Raw genomic sequence first — 25,639 nt, 5'->3', positions numbered from 1 at the left:
AAGGACATTGGCTCGCCGATTCCACTATGAAATTGTGTCAATGCCCCTGTGTAAGGCCCCGTTCGCACAGCAGCTTTTTCAACGCGCGTTAAAAAAGCGTTTGAATGACACAAATAGATAACCATGTATGTGTTCACACGACAGCGGTGGCGCTTTTTATCGAGCGTTGTTGGATTTTCGACTTTAAGCCTTGCTCGTTAAATCGAATTTAGAGTGCGGACAGATTCAAGCGCTTTTTTAACGCGCGTTGAAAAAGCTGTCGTGCGAATATAGATAAGACTAAAATAAAAAGGTCCTCTCGGGAATGACATTCTACTACGTACTATCCGTGTTTAAAAATAAAAAGAGCCTTTCCGAACTGTTGTGAAGATAAACTACATACCCGCCGCGAAGCTCATCTTGACAACCACAGCAGAAATGAAAAACAATACTAGGAACTTCTGCATGATTGCTGCTGTTTTCATGTCTAAGTTTTAATCTGTTGTTTTCGCTTTTTATAGTGCCAGGCGATGAGAAAAACCGGGCAAGTGCGAGTCGGACTCGCGCACGAAGGGTTCCGTACCATAATGCAAAAAAGGCAAAAAAAAAAACGGTCACCCATCCAAGTACTGACCCCGCCCGACGTTGCTTAACTTCGGTCAAAAATCACGTTGGCTCCCATACGGGAGCCCCAGTTAAATCTTTATTTTATTCTGTTTTTAGTATTTGTTGTTATAGCGGTTCGTGATATAAGCCTGGGCTATAAGTTATAGCTAATAGACAGTTGAAATTTTCACAGTTGCGGGCATTTTTCTCTGTCACTCTAATTACGCCTTCATTGGAGTAAAAGAGAATGATCCCCGCAATTTGCGAATTTCGGTTTGCGGACACAAACGGATAACCTTGTATGTATTCAATTCACACGACAGCGGTGACGCTTTTTATCAAGCGTTGTTGGATTTTCATAAGCCTTGGTCGTCAAATCGAATTTAGAGTGCGGACAGATTAAAGCGCTTTTTTAACGCGCGTTGAAAAAGCTGTCGTGTGAATGGGGGCTTTGCGTTCACAACCACAAATAAGATAATGACTTGAATTTTGACACCCCTAAATAGCCGAAAGAGATAGTGTCATTCATTAGAAAAGGACAGCATGATTCGTCCCTGAATCGCTGTCAAACTGCGGTTTGTAGGAAGCACAGAAAACCGCCTAGGGGTTGGTCTGTGGTAGGAAGTGTCCTTTCTGTACATAGAAGGTAGGATCGCATAGAAGTGGTATAGGTACGCGTGCCTCCGTGAGGGACAAAACATACGCAGATGCGACACTGTGATTGGTCGAATTCATTTGTTGCCCACCATTCTCCATACTAATAAAAAGGTGGGGAACAAACAAAAAGTGAGACTGTGACAAGGACAAGCAATAATACCGCTTTCTCTGCTACTCCTACTGAAAGATACATAAGACTATCCCGTTCTGTCAGTTACCCCCACCACTCATGCCAGATCCAGGTATATCCTAGATTCATGTTTCTATACGACTAAGCCCCCATTCGCACGGGAGCTTTTTCACAAATGGATAACCATGTGTGTATTCACACGACAGCGGTGGCAGTTTTTATCAAGCGCTGTTGGATTTTCGACTTTAAACCTTGGTCATTAAGTCGAATTTAGAGTGCGGACAATTCAAGCGCTTTTTTAACGCGCGTTGAAAAAGCTGTCGTGCGATTGGGGGCTATCGACATCCGGACTTATCGGCAAATGGGTATTGCCTGTTTCAGCACTTTCAGCCATGATACATGATACCTGGACTTTCCGTCGTCAGTTATTATTTATTCTGTGCATTTAGATGAAAAATAGTACGGAACCCTGCTGCACTTTACAGCATAGACATGATATACCTAGGTATTTATTGTTTACTTCAGTACCATACATCAATTCTGTATTTATACAAGTGTAAACAGTTTTACTGTTTTTATAGGTGTCTGACGTCAATAAAATTCAAGGTTAGGAGTCATCCATTAATTACATCATACGTTTAGGGGGAGGGAGGGGGTCAAGAAAATGTGACATATTGTGACATGGGGGAGGGGGGAGACACAAACTTTGTGACGTCACTTTAACTTCATCAGTAACCGAAAATTTATTTAAATTATTTAGTTCGCTGTACATTTAAATAACAAGTTTTTAAAACGAAAATAGTTTTTAATCGTTTAATTTTCTTTCCTAAGCAGTTTTGGGTTATAAAATTACTAATATTTATATCGTCAAAAATATTTTGATAAAATATTAATAATACTTAGGTATTTACTTAATTCGATTTGGCGATTTCGTAGAAAAAATGTGACGTCACACTAGGGGGGGAGGGGTTTGCCAAATGTGACCAAGTGTGACAATGGGGGGGGAGGGGTCAAAAAACCTAGAAATTAGTGTGACGTAATTAATGGATGACCCCTTACTTACCTCAGAGCTGGTGTTTTTAAAATTAAAAACGAAGACTCATCGCGAATCACTCAGATCATGAAAACATCGTTTTTGGTAGTAATCCCTTTTAATTTATAGTCGCAGAATAAATTTTAACCCCCTTATTCATAAACGTTTACTATAGTTAGTATTTTTTAGCATTAGAAAAAAGGTAAACAATCTTGATGTGTCTTTTAATTGAAAAACATGTTATAAAACTAATTCACGGCAAATATGTAACAATTATGAATCTAATACGATCATTTATATTCTTCTGCTTTCATAAATAATAGTTTTTGATTTTTATAAAGCGTTTTTCAATTAAAAGACTAGTCAAGATCGCTTACCTTCTTGCAAGTTCTTTCTAATGCTAAAAAAAACGAAGTATAAAGTTGACAAGCCGAAAATAACCGTTTGTCCCTTTCCGTCGTACCAAGTACCTATTAGTTATTCTGTGACCATGTGAGCGGCTGGGCTGACCTAGAAGGGAAGGAGGATTAGGCAGGTTGATGGCTTGCCCTGTGATGAGCGCTTGTGTCTTGCCCACATTGACTGATAGTCTCCATTTGGAGAGCCAGTCAGGGAGGGCGTCAGGCGTCGGCTGGATCTTGGAGACTGCGTGCGGCATCTGGAACGAGGAAACAAAGTAACCAGCGTCAAGCCGCGAATCTAAACCGGCCAGTACATTAAACAAAAGTGGTCCCAGTGACAGCCAGTGTTGCCAACTCGGATTTTGAAAAAATGCTAGACTAATGTCTAGATTATGCCAAAATAATGCCAAAGATTTTTGAAATATGCTAAAATGTCACTTAGTTAAATTAGACACTTAAAATACATTTTGCTTGTACAAAATGTAGCTACTCGCTGTACGATGTATTACCCGATAATGTTCCACGACCTATATGCTTTAGCTCGCTTCTTTGCCACATGGATACTAAGCTAACTTCTATTCTAATTAAATATTTACAAACAAATAACATAAAACTCTAAATATTGTCTTATCTTTTCTAATTTAATGCGTATAATTCATGTCAATCTGTACTCGTTTTATTCTATACTCTCTATTTCTATCTACATATATATAGTAACAGCACCAGTCATGGGACATTTAAGAGGAAATTTGGATTATTTCTGATATTTCCCTTATACATGTAAATGGTCTACCGCTTAGCGTGTTAAAAGATGAAAGTCCTATCCGTCTTTCATGTTTTAGGCGTGTTGTATCAAAGATACTGCAATTATTTAACAAATTAAAACTATGCTTTTTTTCTCCAGTCATGGACACCAAAGTTCCAGTAATGGGCCCCCGGTAATGGACGTGGGTCCAGTAATGGGCCCCCTATAATGGACATTGCTCTATCAGTATAAAATATTAAAATGGGGAATAAATTACGGCAAAATAAAACAATTTTTGGTATAAGCTTTTATCGCTGAATGTATTTTTCTTTCCACAGCCAATTATTATTGTATTAGATCCATCGAGACAATTCTAATATACCCTAACACAATTAGTTAGGGTTTAATGCGATAAAGTTCCCATGGCCACCTCCTGTCTCCATCATCAGATCAGGCCCATGTTATCATAATGTTGCATTATCATCCGATTTGCATACTTAATTACGTACTTACACAAAATTTGAACTGAATCGGAAATCGAAAAGTGGCTCAAATTCAGCTACCAAGATTGGACCCACACTAACTAACAGGGCAAGTTAAATAAAAGTTTGGGAAAACGATATTAATTTATCCGAAGTCTGAGAATACCTCCTGATTGACATATTTCTTAACTACATTTTATTTCTGTATTGTTTAAACATGAAATTATGGCATAGCAAGCATCATTCTGTCATTTTTCCCATCATAGGAGGTACGCAGTTTTACAGCTCCTATAATGGGATTGGGCCAAATACCACTATTTTTTTACATCTGTGGAGTCACAACATAGTGTGTTGTTATACCTTATCTCATGGTAAATGCAATTAACAAAACACATTCTAGTTTTCATCAAGTATTAATTAATTAAAATTTTATAAATTAACTCACCTCTCTTAGCGAAGTTGTTAAGAATTCGTAGTGGTATTTTTTTTCAGTGACACGACAGCTTTTAGGTTGACGCCAATTTCTTAAAAAACAACCAAATTTAATAAAACTTCAAAATGAAACAGCTCTAGGACTCTTATTTATGATAATATACAGCCAGTGTTTATAAACTACTTTTAGATACTTATTTTAGAGGAATTATGTTTTTTTGTCCCATTACTGGTTCCACGTCCATTATAGGGTCCACTACTATATATCGTTTTCTTCTCTTCCACTTCCTTCATGTTGGCACTACTAACGTTCTGTCATCCGCTTCCCGCTTTTTTGCTAATCGTTGTATTCGTCATGTGTTTGTCTGTGATGTTCATAACAATTATTTGTTTTTAGGTTTCCCCAACTACATCCTCCCAAAAATGCAAAATTATTATACCGAACATTCTCCTCACGTGTGAAAGTCAACACCGACATTGGCAAATTCACCCTGTGCAAAATTGCAGGGAGTAAGCCAGAAAAAAAAAAATACATTCCTTTTTATAAATTTGCCGCCTTTTTCTACTGACAAGATCTGCTTGACCAACTTTATATAGACCGTCGACGTCCATCCGTTCACAAAAGTCAAAATTCATATGAAAATATGAACCCCATAAGGCGATGGCGCATATTGTTGCTGCCAATTTGGTGCAAACTTGGCTTAGACTAAATTATGCTAAAAAATATGCCAGATGCTAAATAAAAAAATTTGGTGCCAAAGCGAGTGAAAATATGCCAGATCTGGCATCATTTATGCCAAGTTGGCAACACTGGTGACAGCTCGCTTAGACGTAATCTTTAAGTAGGTGTACCCTTGTTTTGCCGACAAACTTTTCATCGAATATTATTTCATCGACAACGATTCATCGAAAGGTTAGTACTAGTAATATTGTTTCGCGTTATTTTGTTTCATATACTATTTATTTCAATTTTTCTTACTGCGTAGAAATACTATTCAACGAATATTACTTGATCGCTGATTCGTTTCAAATTATTTTAATTGGCACAACTACTAAACATTGCAATTCATTTGTTCGACGTATTGCTTTAATACATTTTTATATGTCGTACTACTCATTTATACATTTTTCTGGTGTAACAATTTTAGGTTTAGGTTAGGTTAGAACTGCGACCCCACACAGAAACGAACGGCTATCTAAGTCGGTTTAGGTTAGGTTAGAACTGCAACCCCACACAGAAACGAACGGCTTTAAAAGTAGGTTTAGGTTAGGTTAGAACTGCGACCCCACACAGAAACGAACGGCTTTCAAAGTGGGTTTAGGTTAGGTTAGAACTGCGACCCCACACAGAAACGAACGGCTTCAAAGTGGGTTTAAGTTAGGTTAGAACTGAGCCCACACAGAAACGAACGGCTTTCAAAGTAGGTTTATGTTAGGTTAGAACTGCGACCCCACACAGAAACGAACGGCTTTAAAAGTAGCTTTAGGTTAGGTTAGAACTGCGACCCCACACAGAAACGAACGGCTTTCAAAGTGGGTTTAGGTTAGGTTAGAACTGCGACCCCACACAGAAACGAACGGCTTCAAAGTGGGTTTAGGTTAGGTTAGAACTGCGAGCCCACACAGAAACGAACGGCTTTCAAAGTAGGTTTATGTTAGGTTAGAACTGCGACCCCACACAAAAACGAACGGCTTTCAAAGTAGGTTTATGTTAGGTTAGAACTGCGACCCCACACAAAAACGAACGGCTTTTAAAGTAGGTTTAGGTTAGGTTAAAACTGCGACTCCACACAGACACGAACGGCTATCAAAGTAGGTTTAGGTTAGGTTAGAACTGCGACCCCACACAGAAACGAACGTCTTTCAAAGTAGGTTTAGGTTAGGTTAGAACTGCGACCCCACACACAAACGCACGGCTAGAGTCTGTGCGGAAAGAGAAGAGTCGTGGCAGAAACGGGAACTAACATTTTAAATTTTATATGGCAATCAAACCTTTGACACCTTGTCATGTAAAAAGTAAACAAACTTCTGTCATTGTATATTTATTAACAAAAACCGCAAGTTTTATGTATAAAATATTTTCAAAACACGATAAAACCGTACATAAAACCACAAGGAAAATTATATTTAACATTGTTCGGTTTTGTCAGCGGGAAGAAAACGGCTAAAAGCCGACTATCGACTTACAAAAAGTCGCGGAACGTGTTTCCGCTATTCGCGGGTATTGATGTTGTATTTAATATTAAATAATTACCTATTTAATAAGGCCCCTAAGTAACTTGTCTCCGGTACATAATCGGTAAGTATATTCATTCAAAATATATTAATTTTCATAAATATGCAGGTCATTCATGGTCTTTAAAATAACTGACAAATAGTCTTGATACTTGCCATTTTATGCATATTTATATGTAATTTTTTTTTTCAGGATTGTGTAAAAGTACCTACGGCATCTCGAATAAAAGACCGCTAAGTAGGTGATATGCAAGAATTCGTAATCTACGTGCCGGATTCAAGCACATCCAGTTCAGATGAAGATAGTTCTATGAGTGTCCCTGGTTGTTCTGAAGCTAGCTCAAACATAAGTGACATTGAATATTTTAATTCAGACTTCGATTACAAAGAATAAAACTTTTTCTAATAAAATATTTCTTTATTTGTAGGTTCTGTTAGTTACGAAATTATATTTCATATTTAGCAGTGTTGTGACATAGGGGAGGGGGGAGTCACAAACATTGTGACGTCACTTTAACTTCATCAATATTCATCAGTAACCGAAAATTAATTTATATTTTTTTAATCGCTGTACATTTAAATAATGAGGTAGGTAGGAATGTAATTTTCGTTCCTAATTGGTTTTGCGTTATAAAATTACTAATATTTCTTTTACAAAAAATATTTTTTTATAAAAAAAATACAGCCGAGTTAGTATTGCCGATTTCGTTGAAAACAAAATTGCCTAAATGTGACGTCACACAAGGTGGGGAGGGATTTGCAAAATGTGACCAAGTGTGACAAGGAGGGGGGGAGGGGTCAAAAAACCTAGAAATTCGTGAGACGTAATTAATGGATGATTCCTTATGCACTATTTTTATTCATATCCATATTTATTATTAATAATGTACACATACATTACAAGTCAAGTTTACAATGGGTGAAATATATCCCAGATAAAATTACAGTTCTATTGCCCAATTTCTACCCGATTTACCCGGTTTTAATAACTGTTGGACTGCACAGATTAGGCAGTACATAAATGAGACTCTATCTTGTTTGGTACGAAAATTACAGTTGTATTGGGCAGATTCTTAACTAGTTTTAGCACTTTTAGCAGTTTTGTCAATCGCACTGTCACTTTTTAGTATCTGAGACATAAAAACAAGTGTGTTTTAAAAAGAAAACTAGTGCCTGCGCTAAATCAGGGGATTGAGTTGATGAGCCGACACCACCACCAGGCTCCGTTTAGTAAGCCGTGGTAAGAAACCGGAACAAAAGGGATTCAAGTATCATGACCTTTAGTGTCGTACTATAATCACGTGACCAGTGTTGTCAGCATAGCAAAAACCATAAAATAGCACTGGCGCGCCCTCAAATCCCACGACTCTTCTCTTTCCGCACAGACTCTATCAAAGTCAAATATTACATTTTGAAATAATTTTATGCGTAATAAATTGTATTAAATGCAATCCAAAATGAAATAAGAAAACCCGTAAAGAAATACCACGATATAAACTATATACGAAATAACTCGAGTGCCAATTAAAAGTCCTAGATTTAAATTTACTAGTATCAATTCTTCGACGCAATGACTTGTCGATGAAATGAAAATACTTGAAACGTTGTCTTCGAAATAACATTCGATGAAATGTCTGTCGGCAATTCAAGGGTAAACCCTTTAAGTATGTTATATCTATGACGTTTACGGCCTTTATCGTCGGGTGACAAGCAAAAGTCACTAGTTTGGTCACTAGAGTCTGTGCGGAAAGAGAAGAGTCGTGGGATTTGAGGGCGCGCCAGTGCTATTTTATGGTTTTTGCTATGCTGACAACACTGGTCACGTGATTATAGTACGACACTAAAGGTCATGATACTTGAATCCCTTTTGTTCCGGTTTCTTACCACGGCTTACTAAACGGAGCCTGGTGGTGGTGTCGGCTCATCAACTCAATCCCCTGATTTAGCGCAGGCACTAGTTTTCTTTTTAAAACACACTTGTTTTTATGTCTCAGATACTAAAAAGTGACAGTGCGATTGACAAAACTGCTAAAAGTGCTAAAACTAGTTAAGAATCTGCCCAATACAACTGTAATTTTCGTACCAAACAAGATAGAGTCTCATTTATGTACTGCCTAATCTGTGCAGTCCAACAGTTATTAAAACCGGGTAAATCGGGTAGAAATTGGGCAATAGAACTGTAATTTTATCTGGGATATATTTCACCCATTGTAAACTTGACTTGTAATGTATGTGTACATTATTAATAATAAATATGGATATGAATAAAAATAGTGCATAAGGAATCATCCATTAATTACGTCTCACGAATTTCTAGGTTTTTTGACCCCTCCCCCCCTCCTTGTCACACTTGGTCACATTTTGCAAATCCCTCCCCACCTTGTGTGACGTCACATTTAGGCAATTTTGTTTTCAACGAAATCGGCAATACTAACTCGGCTGTATTTTTTTTATAAAAAAATATTTTTTGTAAAAGAAATATTAGTAATTTTATAACGCAAAACCAATTAGGAACGAAAATTACATTCCTACCTACCTCATTATTTAAATGTACAGCGATTAAAAAAATATAAATTAATTTTCGGTTACTGATGAATATTGATGAAGTTAAAGTGACGTCACAATGTTTGTGACTCCCCCCTCCCCTATGTCACAACACTGCTAAATATGAAATATAATTTCGTAACTAACAGAACCTACAAATAAAGAAATAGGGTAATTGTGTCAGATACCGTCCAATTATAGGAGATGCCTACTTTGAAATGCTAAAAAAAAATATTTAAGTAGTCTTACTTAAATGTGCTATATTTGTTTGTATTGCTCATATTGTCTATTTTAGGTTAATATTACGTGACCTTAAATAATATTTACGGTTTATTTTATAAAAAATATATTTTGAAAAAGTAGGGTTATTTCAGTTTCCGTCCGCCTGTGAGCTACTTTTCGTCCACGTATGAGTCAGTTTTCGTCCACTGTATGAAAAAGTACTGTAGGGTGCATTATTGCATTGAAAATCAATTATACCTAGCTTTATTTTTTGTTTTTATGTTATATAGATAATTCTTAGTTAGTTACTAGCTTCTGCCCGCGACTTCGACCGCGTAGAATGGTTATTTTCGTGATAAATATTTATATATATTTCCTTCCTCAGTAGACCGACCGAATATAATAAGGATTCATTTATTTTTAAGCTATGTACGTTACTAGTACTGGTTTAGTTTTGTTGTATATAGGGTCATTGCGTTAGTTTTCATCAACTTATCGGAGCTGCCAGAGTAGCTGGACAATAAAATTTATCATGAAATACCCACTTAAATATATGATAGTTATTTGTTTTCTTGTGTTAATTTATGTATAGGAAAAACTAATGCAGATGCATTATTAAGATAAACACCAGTTATAATTATAATACCTACCCACTTTTATTTTATTAATAACAGATATTTAACTTGTTTTTCTTAAATTACTAACAATCTAATACAATCTATTTATCAACTTTAGATAATATTATTTATATTATATTATTATTTGAGAAATTCAGAGTCTGAATATACATGGTCATTCAATAATTTATTTTTTTGTAGGAAAAGATCTCTATGTATGGTCATAGTCGTGAGGGAGTTCATTCTGAATTAATTGCCCATAGAGATTTAGGCACTGAAATTCTTTAGAAAAACAGCTCGTGTCGTGTATGATGGTGCCTTATAAAGAATCTATGATAAATAATATGTAAAATATTAGGCCAAGCGCGCACCACGACTTTTTGTCGCGCGATAATTTAGTCGCAGAAATGTAACGTATGTCATATAAACGGCAGTGCGCGCATATGCGACAAAAAAATCGCAGCGATTTTAAAATTGTGATTTGTCACATTTTTCCGCGACTGCTCGCGACGCGATTGTCACAAAGTGAATTGCAGCATACGGAGTTGTATGGCCCCGCGCGCACTGCGATAATAAAATCGCACCCGGACCTCAGTCGGCATTTCGCTCTCCAAGAGTCAACATATCGGAACCTGCTTCTCCAATGGAGTCACAAGATGAGACGCTAGATGTTGACCGTTTAATTATAGAAATAGAAGGAGATCACCTTTGTGGTATAAATACTCAAAGTCATACAGCGATTGCATATTGTTTCACGAAATCACGACAAGCGACTGGTACGAAATCCATGTCGAGAATGAACAAATCGTCGACTTTTCATCGCAGTGCGCACAGTGAATTTTCTGCGATAAATTACAGCGTGATTCTAAAGCCCCCTCCACATTCGTGCGCGAATCGCGGCGCGAAGCCGCGAACGTGAGTGTGGCGTCGATGTTCGCAGACAGCGAAATCGACTCCACACTCGCGTTCGCGGCTTCGCCCGCGATTCACGCGCATAGTCTGTAGGGGGCTTAAAATCGTGTCGCAAAAATTAAAATCGTGGTACGCGCTTGGCCTTACAGACGCCCGGACCGCGACTTTGCGGTCCGGCGCACGTTCGATCGTGTGTAAGGTGATCCGCCGTATGTATGTCCATTAAAGCCGTGTAACAGACAACCGCACCCATGAGTGAGAGCGAGAAAGAGATGGCTTTTAAGGACGCAGTTTTATAAAGCCACACATTCACACTCCTACCATCCTACAAACAGCTAAACGGTAGGACGGCTCGTAGTCTGCAACCCCCATACACAATCCTACCCAACGAGGCGGACTACGAGGCGGCCTACAAGGTAGGAGTGTGAATGCGGGGCTTAAGTCAGAAGCGCCCTCCAGACTATGCGCGTGAATCGCGGGCGAAGCCGCGAACGCGAGTGTGGAGTCTAGTTCGCTGATATGCGAAATCGACTCCAGACTCGCGTTCGCGGCTTCGCGCCGCGATTCGCGCACGAGTGTGGAGCGGGCTAGAGCGAAAAACAGATACTTACTAAACCAGCATCCACACAGCCTGCTATCAGTTCATGCTGTAGGATATAAAGCGAGGTAGGGAGACAATTATATGTCTCGTTCTTGCAGGACTATTTTGTAACATCGTGTAAATACTGCTTAATAATCATAGACATTTCAATTATATTAAAGCCCGCTCCACATTCGTGCGCGAGTTGCGGTGCGGAGCCACGAATGCGAGTGTGGAGTCGATTTCGCAGATCTGTGATCTCGACTCCACGCTTGCGTTCGCGGCTTCGCGCCGCGATTCGCGCACGAGTGTGGAGCGGGCTTAAGGTTAACTGGTTTGCGAAACAAGCGGTATCCAGACGGGATGATAAAATCGACCTATTTGATCAGGAATGAAATTGGCGTCAATCTCCAATTTAATCACCAATTTTAGATTTATGGTAATATTAGAGCCCTCTAAATTGAAAAAATACCCCAGAACGAAAATACTGGCGTCACAAATTATATAGTATACTTGCATCTCATTTTATCGGTAATATCGGGCATTATCGGCGGTTGAATTCGGCGAGCCAAATTGTCGTTTGCGTCCGCACGTCCTGATTCGATCGGGCAATTTAATCAGATTGGCAAAAAATTGACTAGTCTGGATACGCGTTCTCAAAATTGCTTTATTTTTTTTTAAATATTAAGGAGGGAAAATCGTAGGTATTTCACATTTTTTATATTAAGATTCGAGTAATGCTTGATGCTTAAATAATTAATTGCCTATTTAAACTTATTTCCTCGCATATTTGGAGCAAAGCACTATGCTCCGGTGGGAATAGCAATTCGTGGAATCGTCTCATTGTCGGACTCAGTTCAATTCTTTCATTTCGTCGAACAAAATCGAAACTCATCCACGAATTGCTATTTTCGCCCTCTGTAATCATTTAATAATAAATCTCGTCTACACCACTCATAGTACATGGACGGAAACTGAAACAATATTTAAAGCTATTTTTAGTTTTCGACCACGTATTTTAAATATGATTTTAATCAAGCAACAGTGACAAAATCGTGGACGAAAACTAAAATGTATAATCTTATAAGCAAGAAACATCATTTTAAGAGAAAATATATAGTAGTTTATAAGTCTTTTGAAGTAAAACGACCATAACAAATACTCACCTAGCTGTTCCAGTTACCGTCCGTGTGGTCGGAAACTAAATATTTTTCAAAATTAGTATGTCAGTACTCGTCCACTAAATTTATCAAAGATTATTATGAAAAAACTATAAAAAACACTTAAAATTGCGTTTATTATACTTTTAAGTTGCAGTATGTGCCAATAACGTAACTTAAACTAGCTAAATTAATTAATAAACTTACCGTGAACATTTGCCGCCAATACTTTTTTTTTCTTGCAAAATGACGTTTTCAGGCTCTGGGTGCAATGCCGCCACTTACATAATTTTTATTTAAGCCGCTATTTGTCAAATAACACTTTTATTTTGGTAAAAATATTGCTTAGACATTATGGATTGCAACAAATCCAAACATGTGTGAGAAGGCTCGTTTCTATTCAAATTTTCCGCAATTCTTTGTAGCAACTCCGCCAAGTGGACGGAAACAGGCACTGGACGGCAAACAGACACAATTACCCTATTTTATTAGAAAAAGTTTTATTCTTTGTAATCGAAGTCTGAATTAAAATATTCAATGTCACTTATGTTTGAGCTAGCTTCAGAACAACCAGGGACACTCATAGAACTATCTTCATCTGAACTGGATGTGCTTGAATCCGGCACGTAGATTACGAATTCTTGCATATCACCTACTTAGCGGTCTTTTATTCGAGATGCCGTAGGTACTTTTACACAATCCTGAAAAAAAAAATTACATATAAATATGCATAAAATGGCAAGTATCAAGACTATTTGTCAGTTATTTTAAAGACCATGAATGACCTGCATATTTATGAAAATTAATATATTTTGAATGAATATACTTACCGATTATGTACCGGAGACAAGTTACTTAGGGGCCTTATTAAATAGGTAATTATTTAATATTAAATACAACATCAATACCCGCGAATAGCGGAAACACGTTCCGCGACTTTTTGTAAGTCGATAGTCGGCTTTTAGCCGTTTTCTTCCCGCTGACAAAACCGAACAATGTTAAATATAATTTTCCTTGTGGTTTTATGTACGGTTTTATCGTGTTTTGAAAATATTTTATACATAAAACTTGCGGTTTTTGTTAATAAATATACAATGACAGAAGTTTGTTTACTTTTTACATGACAAGGTGTCAAAGGTTTGATTGCCATATAAAATTTAAAATGTTAGTTCCCGTTTCTGCCACGACTCTTCTCTTTCCGCACAGACTCTAGTCACTAAGTACTGCTAAGTATTATCAAAAAATTTAAGTAACAATGCACTTTATTACACTTGTAACACGGTTTATTGTCCCATAATTTCAATTGTGTTAGTTAGTGATTTTTGCTTGTCACCCGACATTGTGTTGTAAACTATGCCACGACTACAAAACATGCAAAAACAAAACGTTTTGACGTTTGACAGAACATAAAATAGCGTTCATAAACCAACCACCACCAGCACCATCACAAAACAAAGAAGTAATAGAAGTGAAACGTATGTCTATAGCGTGTGGCAAGATTATGGTTAGCTGCATACACTTTCAGCACAGACTATTGTCAGTCGTGTGACAGTTCAGTATGGCGCTTGTAAATGTCAAATGTGAAAACGTTTCCAGTAAAAATTAGAAATAATTACGAATATGCCGTGCTGCTCCATTTTGGAGTGTAAAAACACTAGCCGGACAAAAAATATTAGATATGGAGGCATTTTAGATCATCGGTAAGTATTATTTCATGTAATATTTCAATATTTTTTACATTTTCGGTTTCCGCAAGGATTTTTGGATTGTTTAGTACAAAAATCAGATTTATGTAAATGAGATAAGGTTGATATCTACTTAGCCTAAAAGTCATGTACGGGTGCGCTATTCGCCCATAGTGCGAGGACCATATCAAAAAAGTTATCGATGTCGATGTTCGTATAAATATACACAGTTCGGTTTGTTTCTGTTCATACATGTTCTTAATAATTTATTTTTGTTTTGCCTCTGGATGATCATATCGAAAACGTCGTCGCTTATGCACATTTTATATTATGTACAAAATATGTTCTTACTTATTTATTCCTATTCAATGGATTATTTGATTTTAAGTTTTTCTTATAGTATAGTATCCATACATATTTGTCAATTTTCTCTATTAAATATTACGAGTAGGTAAGGTGTCAGTTTTAAGCTGTCACATAATTTTACTGCCGGGTATTTGCTGGCCAGTCTAAAGCCCGCTCCACAAGCTTGCACAAATCTAGAAGCGTACTTCACATTGGATGCGAGTACGCACCATGCTCCGGTAAAAACGTGCATCGTGCTATCTCGCTCTTACATCAGAGCGGCATTTCTATCCGCATTATTGTGATAAGTTGATAACCGTCTATAAGTGCAAAACATATGGTTAATATTTCCATTGTTTATAATTAGCGTTTTTTAATAATTTTGCATACGAGCTTATATCGGAGATTCATATTGATGTTTGACATAACATTATTGCTTTGTTTTGCCTTAAAATAATAACGTGCTAGTTAATAAGTATTGTGAACACTTATTAAATACACTTACACTTACTTGCGTATTTTTTACGCACGCATCTAGTGAGAATATTAATTGCAGGTAAAAAATACGCATCTCGCGTATTTTTCACGCACGCACACACGCATCGCGGTGGGAGGATAAGAAATTTGAATTAATTAAAAAAAACTATAAGTACACAACGGGTTAGCACTAATTGGCTAGCAGGTTATTATTTTGCGTCATTACAAAGCAATATTGTTCTGGGGTTTGCTAAAGAGAAACAGTTTTTATTATATACCTACTCGCTTACAGTTATATGCGTGGTTGGTGGCGTGATTACTTTCAATACGAGATTTTTTTTATTAAAAAGTAAGTAGGTAAGTACCTAATCGTCGAAAATAAAGGAATACATATGTATAAAAAAACTGAATAGTTTACGTGTACATTGATCATTAATAAGCGTTTATCGATATCACACCGAATCATGCACATCCCTATCGCATGTGTCAACCTCATAGTCGAATATTTTATCCTATCGCATTCACTCTTGGAAAAGCCATGCAAGTGTAAAAGGGATAGAGCATAAATGACAATTTGTCAATGATTTGTGTATTTTACCAAAAAATAAAAATCGTAGTGCAATTTTGGCATAATTTTCTTGACTGTAAAGTTCAAATTACTGTGATGGGTAAGGGCTCATAATTCCTTTCGAAATAAGAAAATATGGCCAATTTTTGTGACAGCGTTTTGGCGACATAGGTTCTCATACTAATCCAGGCACATGCCGTTTCCCGTCAGAGCGCGGCGCGCTCATTCTTTCTTCCGTGAGCACCATCATCAATACCAGTTTTAAAAGTTTTCTTTTAATTTGAATTTCTGATTTCATGAAACCTAAACCGTAACAAATGTTAAAGATACATACGTTTTATCATATTTTTATTTTGTTGAAAAGTTAATCATTATTAGTAAAGTCAAGAACCGTCTATTGCTAATGCTTAGGTTAGTTACAAGGGCCCAACCTTTTCTGTTCTCTTTCACGACGCAGCAACTAGTATCATTTCTCTCTCCTCGCTCTTTTAAAATGCCGTTTGTCAAAAAAGGACAACCATACTGTTGACAAGGTGGACTTCAAATCAAGTGTTGCCTTTCTTGATGCGCCCAGGCTGTGTATGTGTGCGTAAAAGCGTATATGTGTGCTCTTTTAGGGATGTGAAAAGTCGATTTTAATCATGTTATATATCGATAAACGCTACACAGCGGAACGCAATAGCGATTTAGTGAAGCTTCAATATCTTCGTTAAGCATAAACATAATTGAAATGCTAATGGTTAATGAATATATTATAATATAGTAATATAATTCAATTATTGCGGAACACCTATTTTAGGAGGTATTTATGTATTTTAATTAAATATCTGAACTTTCCCTTGGTTCCCTGCTGGGGCGTGACTATAAAATTGTGATCTGATAACCATAATAAAGAATAAAAGCGTTTTTGGTCATTTTAGGTATCGTTAAGCCTTTGAAGTAAAATTAAAAATGCAAGAAATGTCGATAGTTTATCGATATGACTTTATCGACATGGCTACAGCAACGTGGGCCTCATTGTTAATCGTACACTAAACAAAAGTGGCAACAGTGACAGCTCGCTGAGACACCGTCTTTATATATTATTAAGTCTATGGTTAGTTAGGTTTCGGAACGCACACTTAAGTGTCTTAAGTGCAAATGCAAACATTGTAGCGATTATAAGCGATTATAAGGGATGTTATAAATACTTTCTAATACTTAGTTATCTTGTAGAATCTTGTTTGTTGCGTATTACGGATTTGTATTTCATACCCAGTGACGCTATACATCCCTGCTAATTGCAATAATACATAATAAAAATGTCCGATGCGGAGGTCGAAGTTCCTTCTACGTTTAAAAAGAGAACTATTAAGAACAGAGGAGGTAGAAAGCGCAAAGCTTCCAGTTCAGAAGGTAAAATAAGTTTTAAGACTTATGTATAAGTTTGTGTTCATGTTATATGGATAATGTTTGAGGTTATGTTTTGGTTTTTAAGGGCTTTTGAAATGTTTTAGATAGCTCATAGGTCATGGACCGCCAACAACGAAAAATTGTTATCTCTCTCTCTCTCTCTATCTGGCATATTATAGTGACACACAGGCAGATAACGATATTTTTTTTTAATATTTTTTTTTTAGAAAAGAGCAGTTCTGATTCAGATGACCAGACTGTTGTTCTACCAACCAAGAGACCTCAGAAGGCGAACCCTAACATACAGTCTACGGGCACAAAAAGGCAGAGGCCTGAGATACGTGATGATAGCAGTGATGATGAAGACAAAGTAAGTTGATTTAAACAAACTATTCTAAAATAAAACTATACTAAACTAAATTTATTTATTTATTGTTTTTGAAATTTTTTTCCACCTTATGCACTTTGTCTTTCTCGCTCTATCCCGGCATTTTGCTACGGCTCATGTGAGCCTGGGGTCCGCTTGACAACTAATCCCAAAAATTGACATAGGCACTAGTTTTTACGAAAGTGACTGCCATCGTGACTTTGTAACCTTATTAGCCCGGTTTCATCACAATGTTTTTCTTCACTAAAAAGGGACTGGTAAATATCGAATGACATTCATACATAAGTTCCGAAAAACTCATTGGTACGAGCCGGTGTTTGAACCCATGACCTCTGGATTGAAAGTCGCACGTTTAGCCACCAGCGCTTACCTTATTGTATATGATTAAAATTATAGTTGATTTTGTGACGGCGACATTATTTAGTGTTCAACATTGATGTAAGTACAATAGAAACTCGATTATCCAAACGAATTGGCACCTAGACCACTTTGGGCAGGGTTTTAGCAGGGCATTCCATCAGAGAAGGATCCTTGATTCATGTGCTTATGGACCCTTCTCTAATGGAAAGTCACAAATAGTAGATAAGAAGTTTTAACTCATTTTTTTTTGTTTTCAGCCACAGCAGAACCTGACGCTATCAGTGCAGCAGCAGCGTGAAAACGCCACGGCCACATATGAACTAGATACAGAAAGAGACCGGGACGCACAAGCCATCTTCGAGAAGGCTCAGAAGATCAATGAGGAACTGCAGGGTCAGGCTGATGATAAGGTAGATACAGACTTTCTGAAAGCTTAAAAAACGTAAAAACTAAAAATACGAGGGGTGTTCAATAGGGAATATTAGGCAAAGCTCTGCGTAGGTGGCACCACTAGCACATACAGTAAATAAAGCTCATTGACATCATCTGTCATTGATCATGCGTCACTAATTCAATCACATGGCCTACCGCGAAACACGAAAATCGAAAGTTCGGTTTCTGCCTCTCTATCACTCTTGCCTATTGAATCAATAATAATAATAAATAATAACCCCGCGGGGGCAGCTTGTGGCGAGCTGACGGTGAGTGGCGACACCGCGGACCCCTATTCCAGAGGGCACTTGCATCTGGCCCTCGCCTCTGTGCTTGCCTTGATTGGCCGGCCAGAGTGGAGTCGCAAGAGCGGGACCTATGCTCCAGATTGGAAGTGTAAAATGTCATAACGCCGGCGGCCCTTGAACGGATTACCGGGATCTGGCTACCGCAGACTCACCTCTCGACAACCTCACAGCCGCTCCAAAGTGTTGCCCTGTTGTCGCACTGTGCGTGCGGCCATTGCGGGGCCCACTCAATGAGTTGGCGAGTCACCACCTGTCTTATACAATTTTGAGACTGATTGTCACGGCAGGTGTCCGCTAGTCTCTCCCATAGCCCATTATCCAGTCCATCCAACTTTCAAATCTATAGCCCATGACCTTCGTTCCCATCGCAGTACAAAAGTGCTGCACTGCAATAGTCTTTGCACCTGGCGGGGACCATCTCCGGATGTATCACATTGTACGTTCGGGGATGGTATCCGCCATGTGTATCCCTTGCTTTTAAATTAAAGTGTCTTAAAGGGCCTCTGCGCTGTTGGCTTCGGCCCCACGTACGCCTCCCAAAGGTCCGGGACCCCATGGTCCCGCGATATGGAAAGACATAAATAATAATAATTCAGCCTATATACGTCCCACTGCTGGGCACAGGCCTCCTCTCATGCGCGAGAGGGCACTCTTGCCTATTGAATCAATACAGAGGCAGAAAACGAAATTTCGATTTTCGCGTTTCGTGGTAGGCCACCTGTAAACAAACACCTTGATGCATCAATGTCATAGTGAAAACTTAAAATAAAAGCATTTAAGGCCATAATATGGCATAGAGTAACTTATACATATTATGTATAAGTTACTCTATGGTTTACTAAACAATATAGTGCTGCACTCTGGCGGCAGAACATTGCAGTAATCCCAATTGTTACTTAAAATATATGTACTGTTTCCGTAGGTGTACCGTGGATTGAATAACTATGCACAATACTACAAGAAGCGAGACACAGCTGCGGGCAACGCTAGCTCTGGCTTAGTGCGAAAAGGCCCCATCAGGGCCCCAGCAAATTTGAGGGCCACTGTCAGGTATGTCCACATTATAGTTCGTAGGTTCGTAACTGAGCCCGAGCTAATCCTATTGTCTATTGTTAAGTAAAACCGCTCGTGCCACGTGCCCCAACCACCTGCATAAAAACCTGCGTACTTCGGTTACTGAGTGCCGGCGAGTCGAACGCTACAGAACCAGTCTAAAATGTGTCATAGAGATGCGTAACAAAGGCGCGTTATCGGAGAGCGCAACTACACTGGTTTTTTGAGCGTTGGACTAGCCCGCGCTCAGGTGCCAAATAGAATAAGGATGACCCTTTTTTGCAGGTAAGTAGCACGTGCGGTTTTACTTAACAATAGACAATAGGATTAGCCGCCGGGCTCAGTTACGAATCTACGAACTATACAATAAGCTTAGAATAAATTTCATCATCATCCGTATTTAAGAGCTATGCTCTTGTCGGTGGTGTAATCGCCAGTCTTTGCTGGGCCAGCCTTTTAACTCCCTCGTACGACACAACAGAAACTCTTTCTTTTATTTGGCTGAGATGTATCTATCTATCTATCTATCTAGCCCCTTTGTTCTGAGTTAGAGTATATCTCTAAGCTCAGTGTGCCGCTTGGCAAAGGCCTCCTCTAGCTCTTTCCATTGAGGTCTGACGTGGGCCACTCTTCTCCAGTTCGGGCCTGCTGTGACTCTGAGTTCATCCTCCCATCTTGTTCGAGGTCTCCTCTGGCTCCGTGTACAGCCTCTTGGGTACCAACCCGTTACAGTCTTGGCTGAGATATGTGAGCCTATAAATTTAAAAGCGGAGAAATCTTTTTAACTCAGTGATCAAAGCGTTTTGCGCATCTCTAGCTGACATGAAAATGTTTTCTCTTTACAGATGGGACTACCAACCAGACATTTGTAAGGACTATAAAGAGACCGGGTTCTGTGGTTTCGGAGGTAATACTGTCAATTTATAATCTGTCAAGCAAAGTATGTCAGTAGCAATGTACAGCAAAGTGAAGTAAGGCAACCATAGACTAGGAATCCTCTAGACCGAGTTTAGAGCAATTATTTCATGCAACCGATGATGCCAAAAATGCGGGGGTGCGCGGGACGAGGTGAGCGAAGTCCCGTGCCGTGATTGGTCCGTTCAAAGACACGGACGTCACACAAAGACACTTTCGACTCAAACATGGAGTAAAATTACCGTATGCTTGGCAGAGGGGGTAGCGCGACTATGCTCAGTCTGGAGGATGTTTTGTCTGTGAAGGCAACAGTCAAAGAGCAGTATTGCGCTAAGAAAATCAATGTACATTGAACCAAAACATGTAATTATCATAACCTCAAATTTTACACTAGATGTTCCGACGACCGAAAAGTCTAATGCTCAACAATTTTCAGCTAATAGTATAACCGGATTAACCGGAACTCTATTTGCAACTCTTGCTTTCAATAATAGTTGTAAATTGTTGTTCAATACAATTTTCGTGAGTCGCGACACTATAATTCGTTTTTTTAGCATTAGAAATAAGGTAAACAATTTTGATGTGTCTTTTAATTGAAAAACACATTTTAAAAATAGGTTACGGCAAATATGTAACAATTATGAATCTAATACGATCATTTATATTCTTCTGCTTTCATAAGTAATAGTTACTGATTTTTAAAAAGCGTTTTTCTTTTAAAAGACATGTCAAGATCGCTTACCTTCTTTCAAGTTCTTTCTAATGCTAAAAAAACGAACTATAGAGAATTCTAGTATCAATATCAACTAGCAGTACTGATAATTCCGCTACTCGATGCTAGATGTCGACTGCGAAAATAATAGTCATTTTGGTACAGTCAACAACAGAGCTATGAATGCAGGCAGTGTCAAAGATATGTATACAGTACTTTATTGCCTGTACATTAAGGTCGTGTATACATATTTTTGGCACTTTGCCTGTATTCATAGTTCTGTTGTTGACTGTACTAAAACTGATGTATGGAGTGAGCACTCTATTCATACTATATTTCCCTATGTCTGAACCTATTTTGTTACCAGATTCTTGTAAGTTCTTACACGACCGCTCGGACTACAAGCACGGCTGGCAGCTCGAGCGCGAGGAGGGGGCGCCCGGGGGGGGGCGGGGGAGGGGGCGGCGACTCCGACTATGAGGTACGACAACTCATTTTTCAAACCACCTATTCGGAAAAGAGCTTTTTCTTCCCTGCCAGGAGGGATCAAAGTGGCACTTTTCTTCCCTGCTAGGAGGGATCAAAGTAACACTTTTCTGTTCAAGCACACTATTTTTAATTTTTTTGTAAGGACATTATTTAATCTGTTTAAGCATCAGATTGTGTCAACACTAAGATTTCTTTATTTTCCTCGTAGTTGATGTGAAAAGCAGTATATGTCACACGGTATCAAAATTATTTCATCTTGTGCATTAACACTTAAATCCCTCATTACGCTCAGGATTCTACTTTAGAATCCATCGCTTCATTCAGGATTCAATGTACGCCCTTGACGGAAATATATCATTTTGATCCCTTGTAACACAAACTACTATTTCACACCACCTATTCGGAAAAAAGTTTTTTCTTCCCTGCTAGGAGGGATCAAAGAGGCACTTTTCTTCCCTGCTAGGAGGGATCAAAGAGGCACTTTTCTTCCCTGCTAGGAGGGATCAAAGTAGCACTTTTCTTCCCTGCTAGGAGGGATCAAAGTAACACTTTTCTTCCCTGCTAGGAGGGATCAAAGTAACACTTTTCTTCCTTGCTAGGAGGGATCAAAGCAACACTTTTCTGTTCTATAGTTGGTTTTTTTAGCATTAGAAAGAAGCACAAAGAAGGTAAGCGATCTTGACATGTCTTTTAATTGAAAAAAGTTTTTTTTATAATCATTGATTATTACTTATGAAAGCAGAAGAATATAAATGATCGTATTTGATTCGTAATTGTTGCTGTGACTTATTTTTAAAACGTGTTTTTTAATTAAAAGACTCATCAAGATTGTTTACCTTTTTTCTGATGCTAAAAAAACGCACTATATAAATCCCGGTCTTTTGATAGGCTTGCGTAGGGATATAGATCCAACACGTAGAGGCCCTTTGGAGATCTTTAATGTCATGTAGAACGCCTGCTGGAACCCGTTCACAGGCGCAACAATAGACACACATGAACCGGTCGCAGCAGGCATTGGGACTATTGTAGAAAAACCGGACAAGTGCGAGTCGGACTCGCCCACCGAGGGTTCCGTACTTTTTAGTATTTGTTATAGCGGCCACAGAAATACATCATCTGTGAAAATTTCAACTGTCTAGCTATCACGGTTCGTGAGATACAGTCTGGTGACAGACGGACGGACGGACGGACAGCGGAGTCTTCGTAATACGGTCCCGTTTTACCCTTTGGGTACGGAACCCTAAAAAGTGAACAGTATACCGGTCTATGGACTGCAGCACAGAATAAATAATAGTACTAAGTACAGAAGACTCACTCTAACAAATCGCGTCTGTTACGATCAGCACAGAAATGGCCGCTAGGTGGCGACAGCGCCACGCGCGGCTTATGGCAAACCCCAAAATTCTGGCCGAACGGATGTACTTTTAGCTACCTGTAGCAAAGCGACGAAATCGCGGAGTGAGACACGCCTGACTGCAGTTTGGGTTATTATTGTTCTATATTTTATAATAACTTATCTATATTGCAGATACATAGTGATGATGAGTTACCGTTCCGATGCTTCATATGCCGAGGCAGTTTCACAGATCCCGTTGTCACAAAGTAAGTATAAACCAAAAAGAATAGATAGTATAGAGGGGTTCTGTCATTGTAATTTTTGTGGTCACAGTAAATTTACTGCCATCTATCGACACACGACTAAAACTCAAAATGAAAACGTATAAAATTATCAAAAAAATGTATATATATGGATTTTTTTAAAATTATGAATGGGCTTACTCATGGCCACAGACTAGCCGAGGCGTAGACGTGGCCTACGATGGAGCGAGCTCGCCCAGAAGGTGCCTGTTCACTCTTGATTTGAAGGTTGCCGGGTTATAAGAACACGGAAATATAGACGCCGGCAGGGAATTCCATTCCTTGGCAGTGCGCATAAGGAAAGTAGAAGCAAAGCGCTTCGTGCGAATTGGTGGAATATCTACCAAGTAAGGATGGAAACCGGCCGTGCGTCTAAAAGTCCGATGGTAGAATGGGGACGGTGGAATAAGCTCGTGTAGCTCTTGGGCACACTCCCCGAAGTGCAGCCTGTAGAATACCGACAGGCTGGCGACTTTCCGCCGATGGGCCAAAGACTGAAGCTGATAAATGATTTTATTATTTTTATATCATTTAGATCCATGTTCATTCACTGATATCTTCTTAAAATTGTTAAATATGAAACGGTGTCGTCACGCCATCTAGCCGAGTATAGGCTAAAGGTGTGTGCGGCATCTATCCGAGAATGACTTTTTCTTGATTTCCGAGGCACGTTTTTTTCTTAGACTTTATTCATCTTATACGAAGTTACATATGTCTTTGGTATAAACAAAGACAATGGAGTGTATAGAGGCGACTTGTCAAAGTAAATTATGTAGCCACTGTAAATTTACTGCCATCTTTCGACAGAATATTAAACCTGTTAGAACGCCTTTTGACTTTGAACCTTATTCTTTCTCTGATATGTGTTAACTTGTTAAATATTAATATTAACGCCATCTACTCGACACTAGGCCAAAGGTATGGTGCAATCCTTTCGAGCGATGGCGCCATAACCATGGCGTCAATATTAATAATATTAATATTTAACACGTTAACAAATATCAGTGAAAGAATAAGGATCAAAGTCAAATGGCGTTCTAACAGTTTTAATCTTCTGTCGAAAGATGGCAGTAAATGTACGGTAGCTACATAATTTATCATGACATTAAGACGAAACAGGAGCTGAGTTTTAAATATTTTAGGTAAATATACCCGTCTCGCTAACGGAAGCGGCACCTAAAAGTAGTGCGATAAGGACAAGCCGAAAAATCCTGCGTAAAAATCTCAAAAATCGAGGTTTCGTACTCCTCTGTTTCCTCCTCCAAAACTTAACCAATCGTAACCAGATTTGGAAATCTAAATGATTATGAAATTATCTGTGTCGGACCGTTTTGTTTTTTTGGCTAATTGATATCAGTTTTGAATGCCACGCCTCTCATTGCGGCATAGTCAATTAGGCCATTTTGGCCATTTTTGAAGGGCTCTAGCGGCTTAAAAAACAAAAATATCAAAAAAGCAAAACGGTCCGACACAGATATTGACAATATTAATCTGTGTTGAAAAAATCATTTCTCTAGCTTCAAAAACCACGGAGGAAAACGAGGAGTACGTTTGTATGGAGAAATGACCACTCCTGTTGGCTCTTAACTCTCTATTTCAAATTCTAGTTGCTACATTTACATGTTTATTACGACCGGTCTGGCCTAGTGGGTAGTGACCCTGCCTATGAAGCCGATGGTCCCGGGTTCGAATCCTCGTAAGGGCATTTTATGTATGATGATACAGATATTTGTTCCTGAGTCATGGTTGTTTTCTATGTATTTAAGTATTTATATATTACATATATCGTTGTCTGGGTACCCACAACACAAGCCTTCTTGAGCTTACCGTGGGGCTTAGTCAATTTGTGTAAAAATGTCCTATAATATTTATTTATTTATAACACAATTTTTATTTCAGATGTAAACACTATTTCTGCGAAAAATGCGCTTTGGACAACTACAAGAAATCAACTCGGTGTTTCATTTGCAACACACAGACCAACGGAGTGTTTAATCCGGCCAAGGAACTGGAGGTTAAGCTGAAACAGCGAGCCGATGATGATGATGACGACGATGACGACTGATAATAAATGATTGAAAACAACTGGTATTTTTTTTTGCTGTCACCTTAACACATTCAGTGCCGAAAACCCGACTATCG

The 25,639-nt window shown here is 38.5% G+C and overlaps 1 protein-coding gene and 1 long non-coding RNA gene across 2 annotated transcripts in view; one reads left to right on the top strand and one right to left on the bottom strand.

Annotated features, from left to right (window-relative positions):
* The window catches only part of LOC134677175 (uncharacterized), a 163,998-nt gene that overhangs the window by 37,113 nt on the left and 101,246 nt on the right, over window positions 1-25,639 (bottom strand). The gene's annotated exons all lie outside the window — the stretch shown is intronic.
* On the top strand, window positions 16,971-25,582 carry LOC134677068 (E3 ubiquitin-protein ligase RNF113A). Its single transcript, XM_063535510.1, is given in 9 exon segments — window positions 16,971-17,205; window positions 17,430-17,572; window positions 18,208-18,360; window positions 19,613-19,740; window positions 20,589-20,650; window positions 21,738-21,816; window positions 21,818-21,851; window positions 23,388-23,461; window positions 25,397-25,582. Coding segments are annotated over 9 exon segments (933 nt in total). The 5' UTR covers window positions 16,971-17,111; the 3' UTR covers window positions 25,563-25,582.

The sequence above is a fragment of the Cydia fagiglandana genome, chromosome 25 (assembly GCF_963556715.1).
Source record: "Cydia fagiglandana chromosome 25, ilCydFagi1.1, whole genome shotgun sequence".
NCBI lineage: Eukaryota > Metazoa > Arthropoda > Insecta > Lepidoptera > Tortricidae > Cydia > Cydia fagiglandana.
The sequence above is the reverse complement of the archived record's forward strand: the minus strand, read 5'-3'. Positions and strand labels throughout refer to the sequence as shown.